This window comes from Microplitis demolitor, chromosome 4 (genome assembly GCF_026212275.2).
Source record: "Microplitis demolitor isolate Queensland-Clemson2020A chromosome 4, iyMicDemo2.1a, whole genome shotgun sequence".
Taxonomy (NCBI): Eukaryota; Metazoa; Arthropoda; class Insecta; order Hymenoptera; family Braconidae; genus Microplitis; species Microplitis demolitor.
Genome location: NC_068548.1, coordinates 22,018,485 through 22,039,561, shown reverse-complemented (window position 1 = coordinate 22,039,561; position 21,077 = coordinate 22,018,485). Strand labels below are relative to the sequence as shown.

Genomic DNA, 21,077 nt, shown 5'->3' with positions numbered 1-21,077 from the left:
CTTGTGTACAAACTCAATTTCAGAGTATTGTTATATATTTGCAAACGAAATTAGGTTTAGACAGCAGTATATGCTGATGAGTGTTTTTGTAGGAAAAAGTAAATGTAACTTATATGTTAATTATTTTTCACACTCACATATGTATGGACATATGTGAGACTCAGAGAATTATCGAATTTTTGAACGGCTTTTCAAAATTCATATCCTTAATTATGGCTGAATTTTTTCAAGATAAATTTCTAAGGAATTTTCATCATTTTTTTTTTTTATTAGAACCCTGTTTAAAATTATTGATTGAAAAGAATTAAAAATGATGGAATTCGAATTCTTTTCAGTTCTTATGTTTGTATATATAGATATACAGTTTGCATGGAGTGACCGCTTCTCAATTATTTTTAATCAGTATTTTTAACCAGGGAAGATCCTATAAAGAACAAAAAATGTTTATGTTATGGAGGGTTATGTTATGAAGGTGAAAATACATATACTACTTGTTAGGGAAGTATCATTGTGGGCAGGGTCATCAGTCATGTCCGAATCCTTAAAAATTTTTTTTTAAGAAATTTCATAGATTTTTCTACTAGAGAGCACTATAAAGAACAGAAAATGTGCATGTCATAAAAGGTTATTCCTAATATGAGCAAATCTATACTCTTTATTAAAGAATCACTTCAGACCCGGGTCATCCTGTCCGATCAGAATTTCAGACAAAAAACATCACATGCGTAGAACATTCGGATATTGCAGTATAAATAGATTATTTTTCTAAGACTCCAAAATATCTTTGATTTAATAAAAACTCAATTTTTGAAGATAACTTTTAAATTTCTTTTTTTTAAACTTTAAATTTTCGTAGCGGGTTAAAAATTAATATTTTATTTGAAGATATTCAAGTATTTTAGAACGATAGAATTTAAGTATTGGTAAGAGTAAAATTGAAATACCGGAATCGCGCTAGAACGGATATTGATGAAAGAAAATTTTTTGAACTGGCATGATATCTTATATACATATGTATTTATGGATGTATATATATGAATGTATTTATTCGAATGTGGGGATACAGAAGCGAAAAAAATAAAGTAAAGTGGTATAGTATTTATTTTTTCTTTTTTTATGCTGTTACTTTCATCTTTTTACTTTTATTCTCCAGTGTCTTGTGGCTCGGGGTTTTTTGGATTGTAGAATTTAGCTAAGTATACAAGACTAAAGAGGCAACGATTTGAAAAGCAGCGTGAGTTCGTGCCCAGGTGTCAATAATCCGCCCCTAATTGTCCCTGACGAAAGGAAGGTGGAGCTCGGCACGGATCCCTTGAGGTGATTCCCATTAAACGCCGCTAAATAACTTGTTTGTATACCTAACAACGACAATGACAACAACAACAACAATACCTATAATCTCTTATTGCGATTTACTCCGGAAATCATTTTTTACTTCCAATTTACTACATTATTTAATTAGACTTATTATTAAAAAAAATTCAAAATTCAAACTATTTCATAATGAAGACTTTTTTTAAATAAAAAAAATTTCAATGGAAAAAAAAAGTTTTTTTAAAAAAATAAAATAGTTATGGTAGAGTTTGTTCCTCTCCGACACGTCAAAAGCTTGAGTGCCTATCTCGCGTATAACGACCGTCAGTTTGATAAGGGGTAAAGCTGGGACGATGAAACGCGTTGGGGTAGCAAAAGCTGCTAGCTTGAATACACAGGCATTATATATATAAGTATATATATGTATGTGGTGTATATGTAGTTTGTATCTAGTGTAGAGCAGTGCTGGGCTGCGCAAGATCGAATTTAATGGATAGAGGATGACAGATACCTACCCTAGATATATCAGGGAAAAGCCCAGGATATCTGCAGCAATGATCAGTACACGTTGGCACGTCGCATCGTATGCTATTGCCCTCCTTTCTCGATCCTTGTATGTGATCCGCGTACCATCTATATACACAGCTCTATTGGCCCGAACGAGATCGCATCGCCACTAATGGTGGATGACGTTGGCAAACCTCACAAACTCGTGCTACCTTTTACTCGCTCACGGGCTAGATACTTCATGCATACATTTCTTTTTTTATTTTTTAATACTGCATCAAGCTTTTTGCCCTCTTCATTTTATTTTACTCTTTTTTTGTAAAGCGCGGCATCAAGATCCAGATCTTTTTTGATCCAAGCACGAGGACTCTTTCAAATTCAAGCCTCTGATGTAGTAACTATGTAAGAACATCTATAGAATTTTCAAGGCCGATAGAGATAACACCAGATGGAAATTTTCACATCCTGATTTTCGTTCCTGATTTAAATTCTCGAGTTCTTTAAAAATTCGTACATTACATTTTTTTTTTTATCTTTCACTTAAATTGGAATTTTTTTCCATGTCTACTGTTAGAAAAACACGGATTCGAACGAAAAATCTCATTAATAATCACAGGAAATTGTGAAAAAAAATTTGAGTAAGCTTTCATTTGATTTTGAACCCGAGGTCGTCGGTTCGAATCCAGATCAAAGATTTAAAAAAATTTTTTTTTGGTTTTCATGCCTTTTAAAAATTAGTGTTTTATAATTAATTAACTGTAAGAAAAAATTGTGATTTTTTTTATGTAAATGGAATTATAAATAAGACGGTAATTATTTTCGTATCGATTTATTTATTGCTTTGGACGAAGGAAATATTTACAAACGGGAAACACGTATACATATATGCAATTTTGCCGCTACCATTTTTTTATTCTTTAAATATCTACAAATACATGTAATCATCATTCATAATTATTCAATAAATTTAATTAATAATAAATGCACATTTTTATTTAATAATAATATAATTTAATTTTTACATTTAATTTTTATATAATTATCGATGCACTTTTAAATTGCGATATTCCCGATCTCGCAATAATAATGTGAGATGGAACCATGATAAGGGCGTGCTTGAAAAAAAATCAATCACGAATTTTAAATCTGAATCAAATATACAAGCCGTCGACTGAAGAAAAAAATTTTTAACCCCTATGCAAAATCAAAAATAAATGCAATTATATATTTTTAACGAATTATTAAAAAATTAGCTATCTAGGTAATTTTTTTTTTTAAATTTATAAACTTAAGTCTACTATCACACCGATTCGTACATTAATCAATAAATTGAATACACATATATATGTTCATCATATATTTGTCGTCAACTATATAAATCTACGTGCGAATCAGCTCATAATTAAATCCTTAATTATAATAATATATTTTTGATTATTATATATATATATATATATAATATATTTTATTTTTATATATATTCTCTCGTATTTCAATAATCTCCGTCATAACATTCTATACACTTAGATATTTACAATGTATTTACATAAAAAAAAAAAAAATCAAAATTCAGTCATAATTGCACCGCTTTTATATTTTTGATGTCCATATATAAACCTCCACTTATAAATAAAAAATTCACTGGGGTTTGAAAACGATTATGAGAATCACAGGTGCCCATTCCCACCGGAATTGCGCACTTGTAAACCTCGTGTCATACATTTTAACCTTTATAACCATGATATCCAGCAGTAGCCTTCTCCTTTTTTAAAAATCCCATGGGGTAGTTTTTAACACTTTTCGCTTGGTCAGATTTGAAACCTTGTATTCCATAAAGAAACCATGCAACCGAAAACTATAAATGTATGTTACAGTTCTTTGATCTCGAGTAAGCATTTATCCCCATTGAGATCAATTGAAATGTAGCAACGGTAATCTCGTTCGTAAAATATACTTCTGTAGATATCTTTTACTTGAGACTTAGATGTCCTGTGTCATGGGTATAGTTCATGGATGTCAAAAATAAAGGACACTGTTTTCGGTTGGCGTAATGAGTGTTCTCAGTCTGTCACAACATTTTGCTGAAGTAACTGGCCTGGTGAGAACCCGGCGAGGGCAGCAGAAACGGGCTTACGAAAGCGTGGCCCGTCGAGCCATGATGCACCGCTGAAAATCCCGACTGTTCGACGTGGGTTTGTCCTGCAGAACTTCCTAAATTGCTGGCGCTCATTACTGGTGACACTGCGTCGTGCAGCTTCCTCATGTGTTTCTTGAGATCGAAATTCCTGCAAAAACCTTTGCCACATATTTTGCATGAGAATGGTTTTTTGTCATTGTGCGTGTGCATGTGAAAAGTTAGGTTGTAAATCTGATGAAAAGCTTTATTGCATATGTTACATTTGTAGGCCTTCTCACCACTGTGTGTCAATTTGTGATTTTTGTAATTGCCCTTCTGATGAAACCCCTTGCCACAGAATTCACACACAAATGGTTTGTAGTTCGCATGAATGCGTGTATGAGTGTTCAATGTTGAACTACGATTGAAGGCTTTGCCGCATGTCTGACACTTGTGTGGTTTTTCAGCAGTATGAATTATTTTGTGACGACATAGGGTGCTCGCTTGACGAAATCCTTTGCCACATATTTTACAGACAAACGGTCTTGCTCCAGTGTGCACCGGCATGTGTCGCGTTAAGTTGTAGTGGGCATTGAATACTTTGCCACATTCTGGACAAGCGAATGTTTTCTGCTTGCCTGGGTTCAATTCACGTCCCGGTGAAATGTGAGCCGGTTGTCCACTGGGCGATTGAGTCGCCGAGGCGGGAACTGATGCACTTGGAATAGGCACTACTGCACCAGGATTTATGGGAGACTTTTTCCCACTTGAGACACTGCTGGAGTCCAAACGTGTTGGATGCGACGGTGAGATAGGCGGCGAAACTGAGTGGCTACTGATACTGGTTGTGCTATTGCTGGAAACTGGTCCACCTGGAAATGCCCTTAGCAGCGGATTTGGATGATAATAGAGCAATGGGTAATGTTGGAGCAGAGTCTGCTGTCGTAAAGTTGGTACGTATTTCTTGAAAGCCGATTCCAGATGCGCTGAATAGCTAAGCGATGAAATGCTGGGCGCTGGCTGACGAAGGATCGTTGCCGCGGTTGAGGAACACGAATCCGAAAGCCTCTTGTCGGGCTCCATGATCTTTGCAATGGAGAAGGTCAGCGTTGAAAGGTTTCTGCATGACGGCGAGCTCCTTGATCTGCTGGAGGAATCGTCAGTACCAGCGGGTGGTAAGCTTGTTGGTGTGTCAGTGGCTGCCATTGTACTGCTGGAACGATCCAACGGCTGCATTCTCGTAGAAGCTCCTGCAACAGGAAACACGCACATCAGGATCAGTCAGGGTAACTGGGTATCAAAGCAAACTCTGTTAAATATCTAGATTGGTATCTATCTACAGATGCATAGGTATAGTGTAGTATGGTGTAATATATTGTAGCAGTGGAGAATGAGAAAGGATAGGGAGGAGACTTGGTGCTAGGGGCTGACTCTGAGAGCGACCCTCCCTCGAGCCACCGCCCACTATTGGTTTTGGTATACAGTCTGTCGTGTATTTACATATCCTGCGGTATCACCCGAGGCTTCTCGAGCTCCCTTTTACTTGTTCGTTCGTTCGTTCGTTCATTCGTTCATTTCCTACGGAGTTAACGATCATCAACGATTACCACTAAATTGGCTTAGGTTTCGCTCCAGTTCTGTGACCAGTAAATTAAGTCACTTTAATTACTCGCTACCTTTTCTCAAGCATCAATCCCGGTTGTTATTTTTTATTTCCTTTTGCTACTATTTTTTTCCGTCCGTTATTTATCGGGACAAAAGGCAGAGAAAAGAGGCATATAAATGTAAAAAAGTCATTTATACATCCATACAGAATGGGGAAAATATACAGAGCCACTGAATAAGAGTCAGTAAAAAGCTGGTACGGTTTTGCTGAATGAAATGCCAAATGGTCAGCACAGTGAAAGCGCTTAAGGCTTGAGATAGGGCTGATTGGCTGGACGTGCATCATGGGTATGCATGCAAGACTCGAGGATGTTTGCTTCCGCAGAACTATGTTCTCTGTTTGGACTTGGAATGACGGTTAGAATTGAATGCGAAACGTTTCTCTATCTCAAGCATATACACCCGAGTCTACACTCAACCCACACAAATACATAACCCTGTATATTTCTGCAATTACTATTACTACTACAGACTGCTGACTTGTGTTTATATAAATCCTCGCAAAGAGCTTTTCCTTGACCTTCTACTCGTCTATCCAATCAACTCCGCAGACTTGCCTCTTGAGAAAGAGAAAAAAAGTCGAAATAAAAAGGCCAGTGTGCAGAAATGTAACAACATAAAAAAGTGAATTCAGCCAGTAGCTCCGCCCATCTTCTGAAACCTTCGGCAATTGTTCCGACTCTTACTGGGATACACTCACACACGCAGACATCACACCATAAAAAAAACATATATATATAAAAGTCTAGCTGATACAATCGTGACATCGTGAGGGGAGCAACTGCGCAACGAAAAGAAATAAAGAAAAAAAACTAAAGAGGGATATACATTGTAAAGCTTCCCCGCGGTGAAACAAGCCACGGAAACTTGGCGAAACGCCCCTGAGGCCTCCATACATACAATTGCATCACCATGGCTCGAGCAACTGTCGTCCACTGGGTATAAAACCATAATGCGCTTCTCTGCTCCTCAAGTACTTCATGCTCACATATATATATATGTTAGAGAAAAAGAACCATGAAAAGCATACATATTAAATGTGCGAACTAAAATAATACCAAGGACGAGATGGAGATGATTGGTCGGGGTAATTGATGGTGGTACCACGTTGTTACAGATTCGATATTCAAAGTGGGGACGCGACAAATGACAATGGGCAAGAACAAAAAAACTTAAGAGCCCGGAGGAAAGAGGAAAGAGGATATATCTTATAATGATGTATATATGTCGGATGATGTGACGCGCGAGCCAGACCAATTTACCCTATCAATTCAAACCAATTTACGTGATAAAATTCCCCGTTGACCGGCGGATCGCCGTAATGGCTGCGTTATTGCTGCCGAGGGCCCATTTTGCCTGACTTAATTCAAGAGCACATGGACGTTATTTAGTTGGCGGTTAATTATTAGCAAAGTGACGTCCATCAGTCATGTAAATTATTCTGTGTAAATAACTCAAGACAAAAGCGGCTTTTCAGAATTTTCGAAACTGGTGGAATACTAAATATACCATAAGGAAATAGGATCGTGATTTCGTGACGAGTTCTTGTTAACGAGGAAATCATTGTACGGGTTTGCATAGAGCTCTTAGGCTAGGGGTAAAGGAAAATTAACAACCAAGTGGTGGAGAGATTCTAGCAGGCACTAAATGTACAAAGTTTACCGATCAAGTTACGAATGGTCCGACGAATCCAATCACCACCTACCATCCAACTCAACCCTTTACTCCCAAACACAAGCTCCTATAACTACCGCAGCTGGGTTTAGTACACTCTCGGGTAAACTATTAACTTGAATAACCAAGAATGAAATCACCCGGCGGATTTGCAGAGCGGGAGCTCACCTCTATTCGAGGTGTAACTGGAGCCAAAGAAAAACGAACAAGAGCCTTTGCTTTTGCTCGAGGAAAGTAAGTATAATAAGAATAAGAAGTACGTCGGGCAACTTGAAATGGCTTTGCAAATTTGCACGTCACGTTGTGCAACTCGTTAATTACCCAAGACAGTGAATTAATGTTTAAACTCCAATGATTTCTTTCTGAACCCACCTACAGTGAATTGGACAATATCTACTTTGCAGGTTACCAAAAAATCTTTTGTTCCTTATTCTAGTGATTATTTTTTTATTTCAGGTTCTCATTTAACAACCGCCAATAGAAAACGACAGCACGCTACGCCGCCATAACTCGTGATCAACAATTTGATAAGGAATAGATTAGCATAAAAAGTGAAATGCCTACTCGATAACTTGTTTCACCAGTTATGTATTCGGTTCTTGTTAGATTTTTGGTTAAATCGTATTCTTATGAGCGATCATCACATCAGAACATAGAAATTTCTGAAGCAAAGAAATTTAAAACAGACACGGAAGAGGGCTTGCGTGTGAAATCTTCATCAGTCATTCCGTAAGCACTTGGGAATAAGTCGAGTGTCGATTAACTTGATATTGAGAATTTTATTGTCCAAGTACTGGTATCAGAGAGTACTCGAAAAATAAGAGATTGGTCAATTTTACAAGCATTAAAAATATTAAAAGCAGGAGCCAACAGCCAAGTGATAAAGTTTTTCACGAGTGACAACCCACTTGTTTATTCGCGTCACTTTAGTCGCTGATTCAAAACTCAGGGAGCTTTGGGTTATTCTTCAACTCGGTCTTTGTGCACTACAAATCCGAGCAATTGTTCCATCCCTGACAGTAGTGTGCTACGGATGGTGCTCCCATCAGAGGCCTTTCGTCGTCAACTGGCGCGCGAATCGTTGACGTATAATTAGCATTTGGGTGCAAATAAGACCGTAGGCTGAAGATGACAGCAGACACAATACAAACCATGCCCCCAGAACTCACCCTTTAACTAACCGAGCTCTTGGACGTGACCCTCAGTGTTCGGTATATAAACAGTCAGCTCAACTTGAGATGAGAAAACGGAATATTACTCGTAAGCGGATTTTCTCCTATTGGGTAGAGCTCGCTATTTAAATCTTTAAGTATCAACACATGTGAATTATTTGCTGGCTAGTTAACCCGTTGGAAATTTCGTCCCAAAGTTCAAGGTTTTTAGAAATAATTTAAATATTTAATTGCGAGCTTCAACCAAATGATATTAATTTTTTTTTAATGAAAGAAGATTTACTGATTTGTTTGCTTAACAAATATTTCAATTCAGTTTTTAAATTAAAATTTAATTTTCAAAAAAATTTCTATTTTTATGAAATGAAATTAAAGTCAAATTGATTATATGGAATTTGAAATAAATTTTCATTAAAATTTTAAAAAGAAAAATCAATTAGAAAATTATTCATCTCGTTTTTGAAAAAAAAAAAAAAAAAAATTACACCATAAATAAAATTTAAAAATTACAAGTAACAGAATTGAAAAAGTTTTTCTTATGAAATTTGAAAAAGGTCTTTAATTTTTCTGAATAAAATATTTTTACTTAAATAAAAAAAAAATTTATTTTTATAAAAATAAATTTTCTGCTTTCCTATGGAGTTATAAAATTTCAAAATTTTTGACAGTGGATTAAAAAAATTGATTTCTGATAAAAAATACTAAAAAATTTTCCCAAGTATAAAGGACAAAAATGATCAGAAAAATATTCGTAGGGGGTTGACACGCAGCTGCTGTACTGCTGGGGGTCACCATCGACTTTTACGCTCTTTTCATCACCAGCATAACCCACGATTATACACACCAGGCAGTCTCGTTATCACTAGACACTTTTTAAAATGTCAACTGACCTCCATGCTCAATAAAACACACCCCTTACTGCGAGCTCGCCAGGTATCCTTTACTCAAGCTCTGCTTCAAAACCTATATTATTCATTTTACATTTTATACACACATGCACCCATACATAAATTTATACATATATACATTTTTTTTCTGTATAAAACTCTGCCTTTTTCTCTTAGCTCAGAGTTTCTCGATGCTCATTGTTTGATATTTATTTAAAAAGACAAATAAAACTCAAGTACGCTCGCAGTGGCTGAAAAAACGTATATACTTATGAGAGACGTTAAATGTGCGGGGTTAAAAAAAATAAATAAGGATCAAGATGAACAAAATAAGCGCAACGAGAAGTTGATGTGAGCATTTGGCATCCCGCACACGCCCACACGCGCATGTACTCGTTTTTGCGTGCATTTTAATATATCCCTTAGCTTTTTTACGCTCTACTCTTTTTCACATCTAACCCGGCTCTTAAATACGCACGTATGTATGCATTTATATATATAAATATATGGATGAATGGATGTATGGATTTGTGGACGTACGTTCATTTCGGTTCCCCTAGTAACAATAGGGGGCACATTATATAAAAACCTTGTAAGCAGTTAGCAGTAACCTGAGATCGCTCGCCAACGTTTTGAAATAACGATGACGATGACATTAACAATAACCACGCGATAATTATTTTAAAGTTAAGGGATCTGGAGAGCGTTATATATAATAGTGAACAAAAAAAAGTCAGAAAAACAATTATAAAATAAAAATAATTGTTTACATTATTATTATTATTTATAAATAGGGGTGGGTGGGGCAAAATGGGCCTCTACACAATTTTATGGAGGCCCACTTTGCCCCACACTATCCGATTTTTTTTTTTTAAATTGTAACTATTAATGAAAAAAAAAAAAATTGTGTAAAAATTTGGAATTATAATTTAATTATATTTGGCTTGAAAAATAAATTAAATTTGGATTTTATTTTTTAGCTAAAAAGAAATTCTATCTCAAAATTTTATTTTAAAAATTCTATTTCTGATTAAATATTTATTATTTATTAAATAGACAAATTTTCCATAAAAAATTTAAAAATAAATGATTAAAAAAAATTTTTTATTCAAAATTTTGAATTAAAACTCGAGTTGATAAGAATTTGTTTTATCAATCCCTTAAATTTTTCCATTAATAATTTTTTGCGTTTCTTCTATATATTAATTAAAAATAAATTTGAAAATTAAAAATTAATATTTAATTAAAAAATGAAATACCTCTGGTTATTATATTTTTAAAAAACAGGCATCTGTTCATAACGTTTAAAAAAAAATAAAATTTGACGTTAGAGTCGACTGATCTTTTCTTACATCGCCCTATTAGATGAATGTACTGTAGCCCGATACCGCGGCACGCCTTCTCTTATAGACAAAAAATAATAAAAGTAATAGCAGTGGGCAACAATGCCAGGGGTCTTGTACAAAGCACTGAGTAAACGCAGTAGCTGTAGAAATAGCACGGTAAGGACTTAAAATTCGCGCTTCCGCTCTACTCGGTATTCATGCACCCGCCGACAGGCATCTCCACTCTGTCACCGATGGAGAATGGAGCTAAGAATTCGATATACCGGAAGTCTCGCGTGCCATTTGCATCGTATCCGATGTACACGACGATATACACTCAATCACACACACACACACACACACACACACACATCAGCAAACGTGAATTAAAATAGTAGTGAATAAAAACGTAAAGTAAGACGTACGACGGTAGAAAACAACGATCTCCTCCTTGAGTTTAAGTACCAGGCGCGTGCCCGTTGTCTTCCTTATATTTTATGCCCTTATATATATATTTCTTTACTTATACATAATATTCTACGCCCTTTTATATTCTTCAATCAAAAAAGATCGTTGCCCTATAAAAACCACTAGAGCGGCGCGTGTCCAAGACTTTTAGAACCTCAGACTCAAAAGACTTTTTAAACGGCTTTTCTTTATATAAAACAATTGATTTTTTGCGGTATCGCGTATCAAAAAAAATTATTTTTTTTTTAAACGAACTCTGGTTCGTAAACTGGAATGGCAGTTTATGATGAAGATGCAGATGAGGATATTTTAGATTTCTTATCACTATTTTTTTTTTTTTTTTTTTTTTTTTTTTGGTGTTAATAATAAAGAAATGTGCTTATATCCGCTCAATTTAGTGGGGTGTATTGTGGAGTATAGTGGATGGGAGGCTATTACCTCAGTCGATCTTTTGATAAGCACGTCAAGCCACGCCAGCGCCACACACGATCACTCTTCACTTGATATGAGAAGAACATATTATATAGATCATATGTTGAATAGAAAATAAATGCCTTAAATATGTGGATCAATACTTTTTAATTATAAAAAAAAAAATCTAATGCTGAGATTAAAATTTTTTCTACTTCTGATATTTTATTTGAATTTAATAAAAATATTAATTTTTCCCGCTAGAAAGTGGCCATCTTAACCCACCCTCTTTTCGATACTGTAAATAAATATTTTACTATTTTTTTTCAATTGGTATCTCGTTCTACCCCAAGTTTCCGTATATTTTTTTATTAATAAGAGGTATTAAGTTAAAAAAAAAAAACTTTTAACTTAAAATATTAAATTATAAACTTTTTAAGTATAAAAATAACTTTCCAGTCTTAAAATAATTCTCTCAGTTTAAAAAAAAAAAAACTTCGTCTTAAAAAGTTTTAAGACATAAAAAACTTGAAAACTTTAAATAAAAAAAAAATAAATAAACAGTAATATTAAATATTGGAAATAAAAAAAAAAAAAAACACGGTCTTATATTTTTTATGAATTAGCTTTACTTGATGCTTGTGTGTATTAAATCCCGAGTGCTATATAAAAATCAGTAGGATGTTTTCTCAAGATGTTGACTGAGTTGTAAGGGGTTAGAGAAGACCAAGACGAAAGGTAGTGAGTGAAGTGGGCTAGAAGTGGGTAGAAGAAAGTAGTCTGGAAAGGTGTGGGGTTGCCGGGTGCTGGGTCTTGGATCTCAGCTCAGGGTGAGCTGGTGAGCTGGTGACTGGGTTGGACGGGTGAATAGTCTCCCTAAGCCACAAATTCAAGCTGAAGCAGCGTCAAGCGTCGAGGCTGAAACACCCCTTACATCACCCAACGTGTCTTTATTTCTGAGAACACGAGCGAGCTTTTCACAAGGATATTTAATAGAATTTCATAATGCCGTTAAATGTCACAGTCTGACGGGAAGTTGATTGGTAAAGCTTCAAAGCTTCATCATCAACTTAAACGATTTTCTTCAATAAATTTTTTAAATTTAATTCATAATGTCAATTCACTAAAAATATATAAATATATATATATATATATATATATATATATATGATTAAAATCTTAAATAATGTTTTGAGGTCTAAATTTTTTTTAAGGAAGGAAATAAAAACAGCTGCTTGCGAATTTAATTTGAATAATACTCCACATCCCTCTTCGAGGCCTCAAGGCACACCGGAAGTCTAAATACTGTGTTGTTTAGTAATGTGTAAAAAATATAATGAAATGACAACGCCCTTATATATTAATCAGTGGACGGGGGAGATGGTGGATGTTAAAAAAAGGTAAATTGAATTTAGAATAATATAAACGGGATATTGTTGTGAGATTCGATCAAAAGTGACCACTCGAAGTGTCCAAGTGATCGGCTGGTGGAAATACCGAGGGTAGTTTATGTGGGGCATGTAAGTGTGGGTACGATTGTGGTTTTTGATCACGGAATGGAGAAAATGTATGAGGAAAAAGAAGGGAGAGAACCGACGGAAAAAAAATACTGAGAGAAATAAGGGACGTAATCCGCGTTCGAGTGGTAGGTGACAAGTTTATTTAAGACGAAATCATCTACGTCGATCCTCGATTAAGGCACAACAAGTATGTTGTATGTTGTGGGTTTAATAAAAAGAGAAAGACGCCAAGACGGAATTCCCGAGGGTGTCAAGACGGAAAATTAAAGTAAATGCTTCATTTTTTAATTAATGCATTATTTCATTTACTTTTAGATGAATTTTGTTGAAGATAACAATGAATCAGCTGTAGTAAAATTGTATCAATTATAGAGGAAATAATGAATATATATATATATACAAATAAGATGTAAAAAATGTAAAAATAAAATAAAGGAAGAAAGATAAGAAAAGTGAGGGTGGTAGAGCCACTGGGCATTACATTACAATTTTATGAATATTTATAAATAAACCTGCCGGCTAGTGTGCACCGGTTATCAAGATTCACCTGCTGACTTCTTAGATACGTCAAGAAATAAAAAAAAAGCAGATAAACGAATAAATAATTAACAAAGTCGAAAAAATGGTGTCTATTATTGAAGCTTTTGGGATAAAGCCATAGAAATGCTTTTAAAAGCCCTCATTTTCTTCAATATCTTATCTTATCTATGATACCAACGGGTAGATAGCGGATGTAAAAGGGCTGGCCGCGTAAGGGGGGGGGGAGATAATGGACTGAGATGAGCAGGGGGTGAATGGAGCGCGAAGGGATGCAGTCGACACAATCTCTGGCATGATATATATACATAACAGAGTGTGGCTCTCCCCATGAAAGTTTATGAGCCAGCTCATTGGTGGCAGCTTTGGCCCATACAGCTCCGCGGAGGGAAAACGATCATCGCTCAACATTTAGGGCTTCCGAGGCTAAGTACACATTTAATCATAATCTAATATTTAAAAGGTAATTTCACGGGCTGTTTACCCCGTCCAACCCTCACTCTCTTGTTCTCTCTCTCCTCTCTATACCCTTCAATACTATACACAATCCCTCACTCTTTTTATTTTTTATCTTTATCCCTTCAATCGACGTTATGTGACTGCACTTCCGGTACTGATTTTTGTTTTATTAATATTTATATTTATTATTTTTAATAAATAAAAAAATTTATTTAATCAGCTATCAAATTTTTTTTTTCGAACATTTTAAAAAAAAATTTTATTTTTTTGTCCAGCCCTCCCCGGTAATTAATTCTCAAATTTTATAAAAATATTATTATTATTATTAATGAAATTATTAATTGATTAAAATAAAAAAAAAAATTAATCTCGAGCATAAAAATAATTTTTTTTTTTTTACGATACTGCATTTATTTCCCGTAAAATATAAAAAAATACTCATTTAATAAAACGAGCAAAATTCTCATGAGTCTCATATTCTATGGGAAAGTTTGATGATCCACGTGGCAAAGCAATGAAAAAGTTAATTTATACTTCAAGGTGTATAAACAAGCGTCCGGCAAATCGTTATTGTTATCAGCGAGACCAATAAAATTCACACAAGTAAATAAATATTAAAACCACCACCGAGTTTATGCATTTAATTTAACTCACAACTGTATAATAAACTTACATAAACTAGTCTACACTTTTACGATCTATATATTTAAACCCGGTATAAGTATACACATAAACATAAACATATATAAGACCCACGGCGATTAATAGTCTGCCGTTGATTCATTCGCCTTAATTTATACGTAAATTATACGCAAGCCGCCCTTTCGGTGCTCAGTGAATAACCATTGACTTCCGGTTTACCCACTCAATTATATTCTGTTATTTTCGTCCAATATTTCAAATGACAATTAAATTCTAGCCAATTCGACTCAAGTCTAAATCACTATTACACTCAAAAAAATTGTTTTTTTTTTTCAAAACTAGACATTTTTGTGCAGAAAAAATATTTTATTGCAAATCTGCAGTCGCTTGATACAAGAAATTTTTTTTTTTTGCCAGAAGAAAAATTATCTTAGTAATCAGAGCACTAGACTGTAAAAAAATTAGGAGTAAATCCGGAGTGATTTTAAAATGATCTGGATTTTATTTAAATCCTCATTTACTCCGACTCGAAGTTTGAAAATTAAAATAAACTCTTTTTAGGGGTGAATTTCACTCTGAGGGGTTTAAATAAATAAACAGTCATCCGGTTCATATTTACTCCGGATTTACCCCAAGTTAACTCCGATAATTTTTTACAGTGAAATTTAATTATAACGAAATTTATTAACCCAAGAAAATTAATTCTTTTTTTCAAAAAAATTTTTTTATGAAAAATACTATGATTGATATATATTTTAAATACTTAAAATATCATCAGAACGTTTTGATATGTAAAATAAAGTGTGCTAAAGTTTAGCATCTGAGTTATTTAGCTGAGAGCAATTTTTCAATGTGCAGTGAATAAATTAAATATGCGTAGGAGAAGAAAATTTATTCACTAAGGGTATGTAAGTGTGTAAGATAATGTTTTATGCGTTGTACGATAACAACCCAAGATCTTTCTTGCACCTGCTTATACTTAGTATATATATATATGTATAGGTATTCCCCGCAAACCCAAGAGAATTCACCATCTCCCGTCAAGTCTCTTAATTTATCCAATGTCATACATATATATATATATTATTGCACACCTTGTTATCTGTTAATCTCTCAACCGGATGTATAAGTATCCTTGCACCTTTTTCTTCATTATTTTGAACTATTTTTATTTATTTTTTTTTTTTTTATTTTCAAAATGTATGCAACTTTGTATTTTACAAAAGTCCAATTAAATTGACGTCTTGATATAAATTATTATATTTATTTACTTTAATAATAATAGTTTTATATTATTTATTGTCTTAATCCTTTTTTAATGAGGATAATTTATTTTTTTCACAAGACAATTTTTCATTTTTAATTTAATTATAATTTTATTTCTAATTGATTCATTTATTTTTTATGTTAAAATAATAATTTATTATTTTTATATAAAAAAAAATAAATAATTAAAATTTTTATGAACAATCTAGGCTATAAAAAAATAATTTATTTAATTTTTCTTTACGTCATTGAAATTTTTATTTAAATCAAAAATAAATAATTAAAAATTTAATTTAATTGAAAGGCTCAATGTGCGGTAATAATGATAACATTTAATAAATATATAATTATAACAATGATATATTATATTATATACACAAGTATGTAATTCAGATAATATTCAAGTTATTGTTACGCGAAATAACCCATCAGTGCTCAAAAGACCCTCGACCGCTAATTTTACTCCGTTTAAAATAAATTTCGCCTGTAGCCAATGCTACCTGTCAGCGTAACAAAGTTATTAATTATTAACAACAATATCATCTCATTCACTCCACATCAATTAAAACTAATTATTTATTTCAACCACTTGATTAAAAATTAAATAACAATTACTACCGTTAATTTCCTACCTCGTAATAATTTAATAATTACAATTTTCAAAATTTAATTCAATAAAAAATTTTAAAAAAATCTGATCATAATCAAAATTTCAAATATAATGACCAAATAAAAATAAATATATAAGATTTTTCAAAATTTCAAAACACAGTAACTGATAATAAAATTTTTTAAATCTGTATTGAATCATGTTCACAAGACTTCACTAAAATTAAAAATTGGATTTTGAAAAATTTTTCCCTTGCTGTGTTTCCAAATTGGGCAGCCGTAAATTTGGTATCCCATATAATAATTTAAAAATAACAATTTTTAAAATTTGATTCGATGGAAAATTTAAAAAAATTCTTATCACTTAATTAAAATTTAAAATATAATTAAATAAAAAGACTAAATAAAAATAAATAGCATAAGATTTATCAGAATGAAAAATACTGGACAATATGGCAAAGATTAATTGAAAAGACCTCAAAGTTTAAGGCGTTTTAGTTTAGCATTACAGCTTGAGGTTGAAATTGCCGTTTGGCTTCAAGAGGAAGTGGTACATTAATTCTAGGGCAACCCTTACCTAAACTACATACGTACATACACATGCATTCATACATACATATGAAGTTTACATACACCCTCTATAAAACCCTCGTAGTTCTGAGCATTTGCCTCATGCTCACTATTATGCCACTGCACTTTATAATATACATATATATATACACACATAAGTATGTGTAATATACACATATATATATATATATATATATATATATATATATATATATATATATATATATATATATAGGTCTAGAAGAACTGATACATTTATATAACTCAGTATGACTTAACAAAAGCTCGCAGTCAAGTTTACCGGTTGCTAATTTGTAGACAGATATACGATAGCGACGGGGTAAGTCCGTGCCAAGTAATTTGTTTGTCATAAGTTTATCGTTATTTATTACTAGTTATACACTACACTCTCACGCCCCGACTACTATCAATCTCACCATCAACAATCTACGAGTCATTTTCATACATTTACAAATACTCAACATACATACTAGTTTTTTAAAAATATTTTTCTTTACTAAAAATTTCAAGGCAAAAATTACTCGTATCGAAAATATCAACAGTCGACTAGAAAGTTGAGTGAAATCGGTCAGAGTTCATATATTCTAGATATCGAAATTTTTTTCAGGTGTGACTTCAAAATTTAATATCCGATTCGATTTAATGTGAATACTCCTAATTTTTTGCATTTCTTATAAACTGTATTCGCGTTTTAGTGACAATTTTACAGCGAAAATGCCACTTACGGCTGTGCAAACTCACACGCGATACAAAAAATATAAAAAATAATAATAAATAGTTGGAAGTTCTCACGCCTTTGAGTGATTTTTTTAAATTTTGCGCGCATTCTCCGCCTCATTTTTTTATTTTGTTCTTTTTATGGTTTATATAAATTTTTTCCGACTAAAAATATAAAAAATATTTTTTATTTTGAATAAAAAATAATTGGAAATTTTTTTTTTGTTAATTTTAATTGGGAAATTTGATTTTAATTATTAAATTTGAGGAACTATTAATAAAAAAAAAAAAAGTTGATAAATAAATAAGATTTTGGAGTAATAAAAAAAATTCAAAGTCCTGAGAGTATAATTTATTATGGGATAAAATAAAAATGAGAGTAGATAAGATGTAAGGAGCATTCTCTTTCTTAAAACTCTCTTCAAATATTAGCAGAGGAAACGAGGATGAAGACGAAGATGAACTGGATATGAAGCTGCTGAAGAAGACGAAGAAGTAGAGTGTACCCTGCATGATCCCTTCTTGTGTGCCGTCGAGGAAAATCCCAACAGAATATTTCAATGGCGAATAATCGACGTAGACAGCTGCCGGGTATATATATATGTATAAATATATATAGTAATACTCGCGATCTAGCTACTGCTCGGCAGCAGGACTCTCGACATAAAATCAAGTAGCGTAATAATGCGACACCGCCGTCCGGATTCACGACCCATACGTTTTGTGAAACGAGGATATAAAAGGAATAAAGTCCGCGGGATAACTACTGGTAGTATTTAAACGGGAAACTCGGGATAACAAAAAATTGAGAAATAAAATTTATTCGCTTGAATTAATAAAAATTCATTAGAATTTTTTTTATTCTTTATGTGTGAATGTGAATTTACTTTCTGTGTATATATACATATACATATATACATAGAGTATATATTGTTATTTTAGTTAGAATTAAAGCTCATAGTTTGTATTTCTCAACAGTGAAATACTTCTGCAGCAAACCGACAATTAATGCCCAGCGGAGGTTCTCGAATAAGAAGATAAGGGCTTAAAGATATCTATGCTAATCACTGGACGCCGTCGCATGTCTAAAAACGTATTCTAGTCTATGTAATGTTTATAAAAAAACTTACAAAAAATTTTTTTCTTTTTATTATAAATAATTCTACCCAACAAAAAGGATTTCTTGGCGCATGAAAAATTTTGTGCGATGAATTAAAGACAAATTTTCTCAGAACCAGAAAAAATTTTCCGTGTCTCAAAACAGCTTTTCTTGCTTCAAGAAATTTTTTTTTTCAATTTATAATCTAAAAAATTTTGTTGCAAAAAAAAAATTATTTTTTTTCCTTGTAGTATTTAGTCACTGTAAAAAAAATTTCGGAGTGAACGCATCTTACAGTCGGAGTAAATTCGGAGTAAATTAATTTTTCATATATTCTACCCTCTTGGAGTGAAATTCACTCCAGAAGAGAGTTTATACTAGCATCAAAACTCTGGAATTCCAAGTGACTGTTAATTTGAAGTTAAATAAAATCCTAACTCCCAATTTTTGAGTCTAATAAACATGTGACGTAATAATCAAAATTATTATTAATATTTAAAATTAAAAATAACTTATCAAATTTTTTGTAAAAAGAAATATATGTAAAAAAAAAAATGCCAATAATTAATTTTTTGTGTAAAAAAAATAATAAATAAAAATAGTTGTTGCATTAGGGTCAAAGTGTTTGCTCAAAATCGTTTATACTGTACAATAATAAAATCTCGGGTGTATATGAAATGAAATAGAGATTGGAAGGCCCCTTTTTTCGTGCCTCGCAAGCCCCCTCCAATATAATAATGCATTGTGCCGCTTAGTACTTGAAGTTTATAAACCGAAGCCCCTGAAAAACGTACTCAGTACCACCCTGTCCCACATGCTGTACTTATTCGGATACAACCAAAGAATGAGACCTAAACTTAAACCAAAACCGTCCTCGTTTGGTTCTTTTAATTTTTTTCTTCTCAATGTAACTACTGCTTTGCTTAATCTACTCATTATACACGACATCTTTGTCTTACTTATAGTACCTCATCCACTTACTGTAACACGTCATACATATTTTATAATATTGAAGCGCGAATATCCAGGGCACTTGTAAACTTAAAACGTTGTTGTGCTCTTGTAAAATAATAGAATGCAATTAGCGCTCTTTTAAGCCCCTACTCTCCCCGTATTTAAAACAAGTACGCGTATAAAAGATTACGAGTGTGTGTTGGCTAAATATTTTTATGATTTTAAGATAAGAGCTAATTGTTCGGTAATTTTTTATAATTGTAATTGCTCTATTATAATCAACAATTGAATTTTTGAGTGTTCTGACCGACGGTTATACGATTGTATCAGTTTTGTTCACTGATGTATTATTTTTATTATCGATTCAATGGAAATTTAACAATAAAGTCATTTTAATTTAAATTTATTGTTACAATTAATTAGTAAATTCATTTAAAATAAATTTTATACTGTCAGGAAAATTTATTAAATATGAAAATTTTTTGAATCAATCCGAAATTTAAATTTTATTTATGAAATGTAAGTTGATAAAAAAAAATTTTACTTGAATCAGTAAATAGTTCATTTGAATTTACGTAAAAAATTAATTAATTGTGGTATGGGGCGAAGGAGGGATGAAAGCAATTTTCGGAAAACTGGAAAAAAAAATTTGAATTTTGGATTAATAATTTTTTAAACATAAATTAGGGATGTAGTGTAAAGAGTTGGGTAAAAAAATAATTTAAAAAAATCTTACCAATGATTTGAAATTTATCTGGTTGAACCTTTCGGTGCACAGTAATCACAATCACTTTACTTTTTGTACTTGAAAAAAAAAAATAATGCAGAGCAATATTGACCAATTTTCGTCACTGATAACACTGTCGCCAGTTCCAAAAATCCGACCACTTGATCATTTTGTTCGTGACTGAATTTCACTAAAACTTTTAAATCTTCAATTAATTATCAATTAAAATCTCTCTTTATTTGATAATTTTTTTTTCAAAACGAAAACACGATAAACACAAATTTTTTTCACAAAATAAACTTGCAAACGTCGCCGTCGGTAGGTTTTTTTATCAGTAAATTTAAAAATCCCCGATGTGAAAAATGACGATCGCCTTTTTCTCTCCGGGGACGAGGACAAAAACCAGAGCAAGACCAA

The 21,077-nt window shown here is 32.7% G+C and overlaps 1 protein-coding gene across 1 annotated transcript; it reads right to left on the bottom strand.

Annotated features, from left to right (window-relative positions):
* Positions 1 to 3,889: 3,889 nt before the first annotated feature.
* LOC103577490 (fez family zinc finger protein erm-like) lies at positions 3,890 to 20,774 on the bottom strand. Its single transcript, XM_053738433.1, has 3 exons — positions 20,670 to 20,774; positions 4,657 to 5,187; positions 3,890 to 4,575 (listed from the first exon to the last, which is right to left on the bottom strand). Exons 2-3 carry the CDS (start codon positions 5,171 to 5,173, stop codon positions 3,890 to 3,892), a joined length of 1,203 nt encoding a protein of 400 aa, XP_053594408.1. The 5' UTR covers positions 5,174 to 5,187; positions 20,670 to 20,774.
* Positions 20,775 to 21,077: the final 303 nt, after the last annotated feature.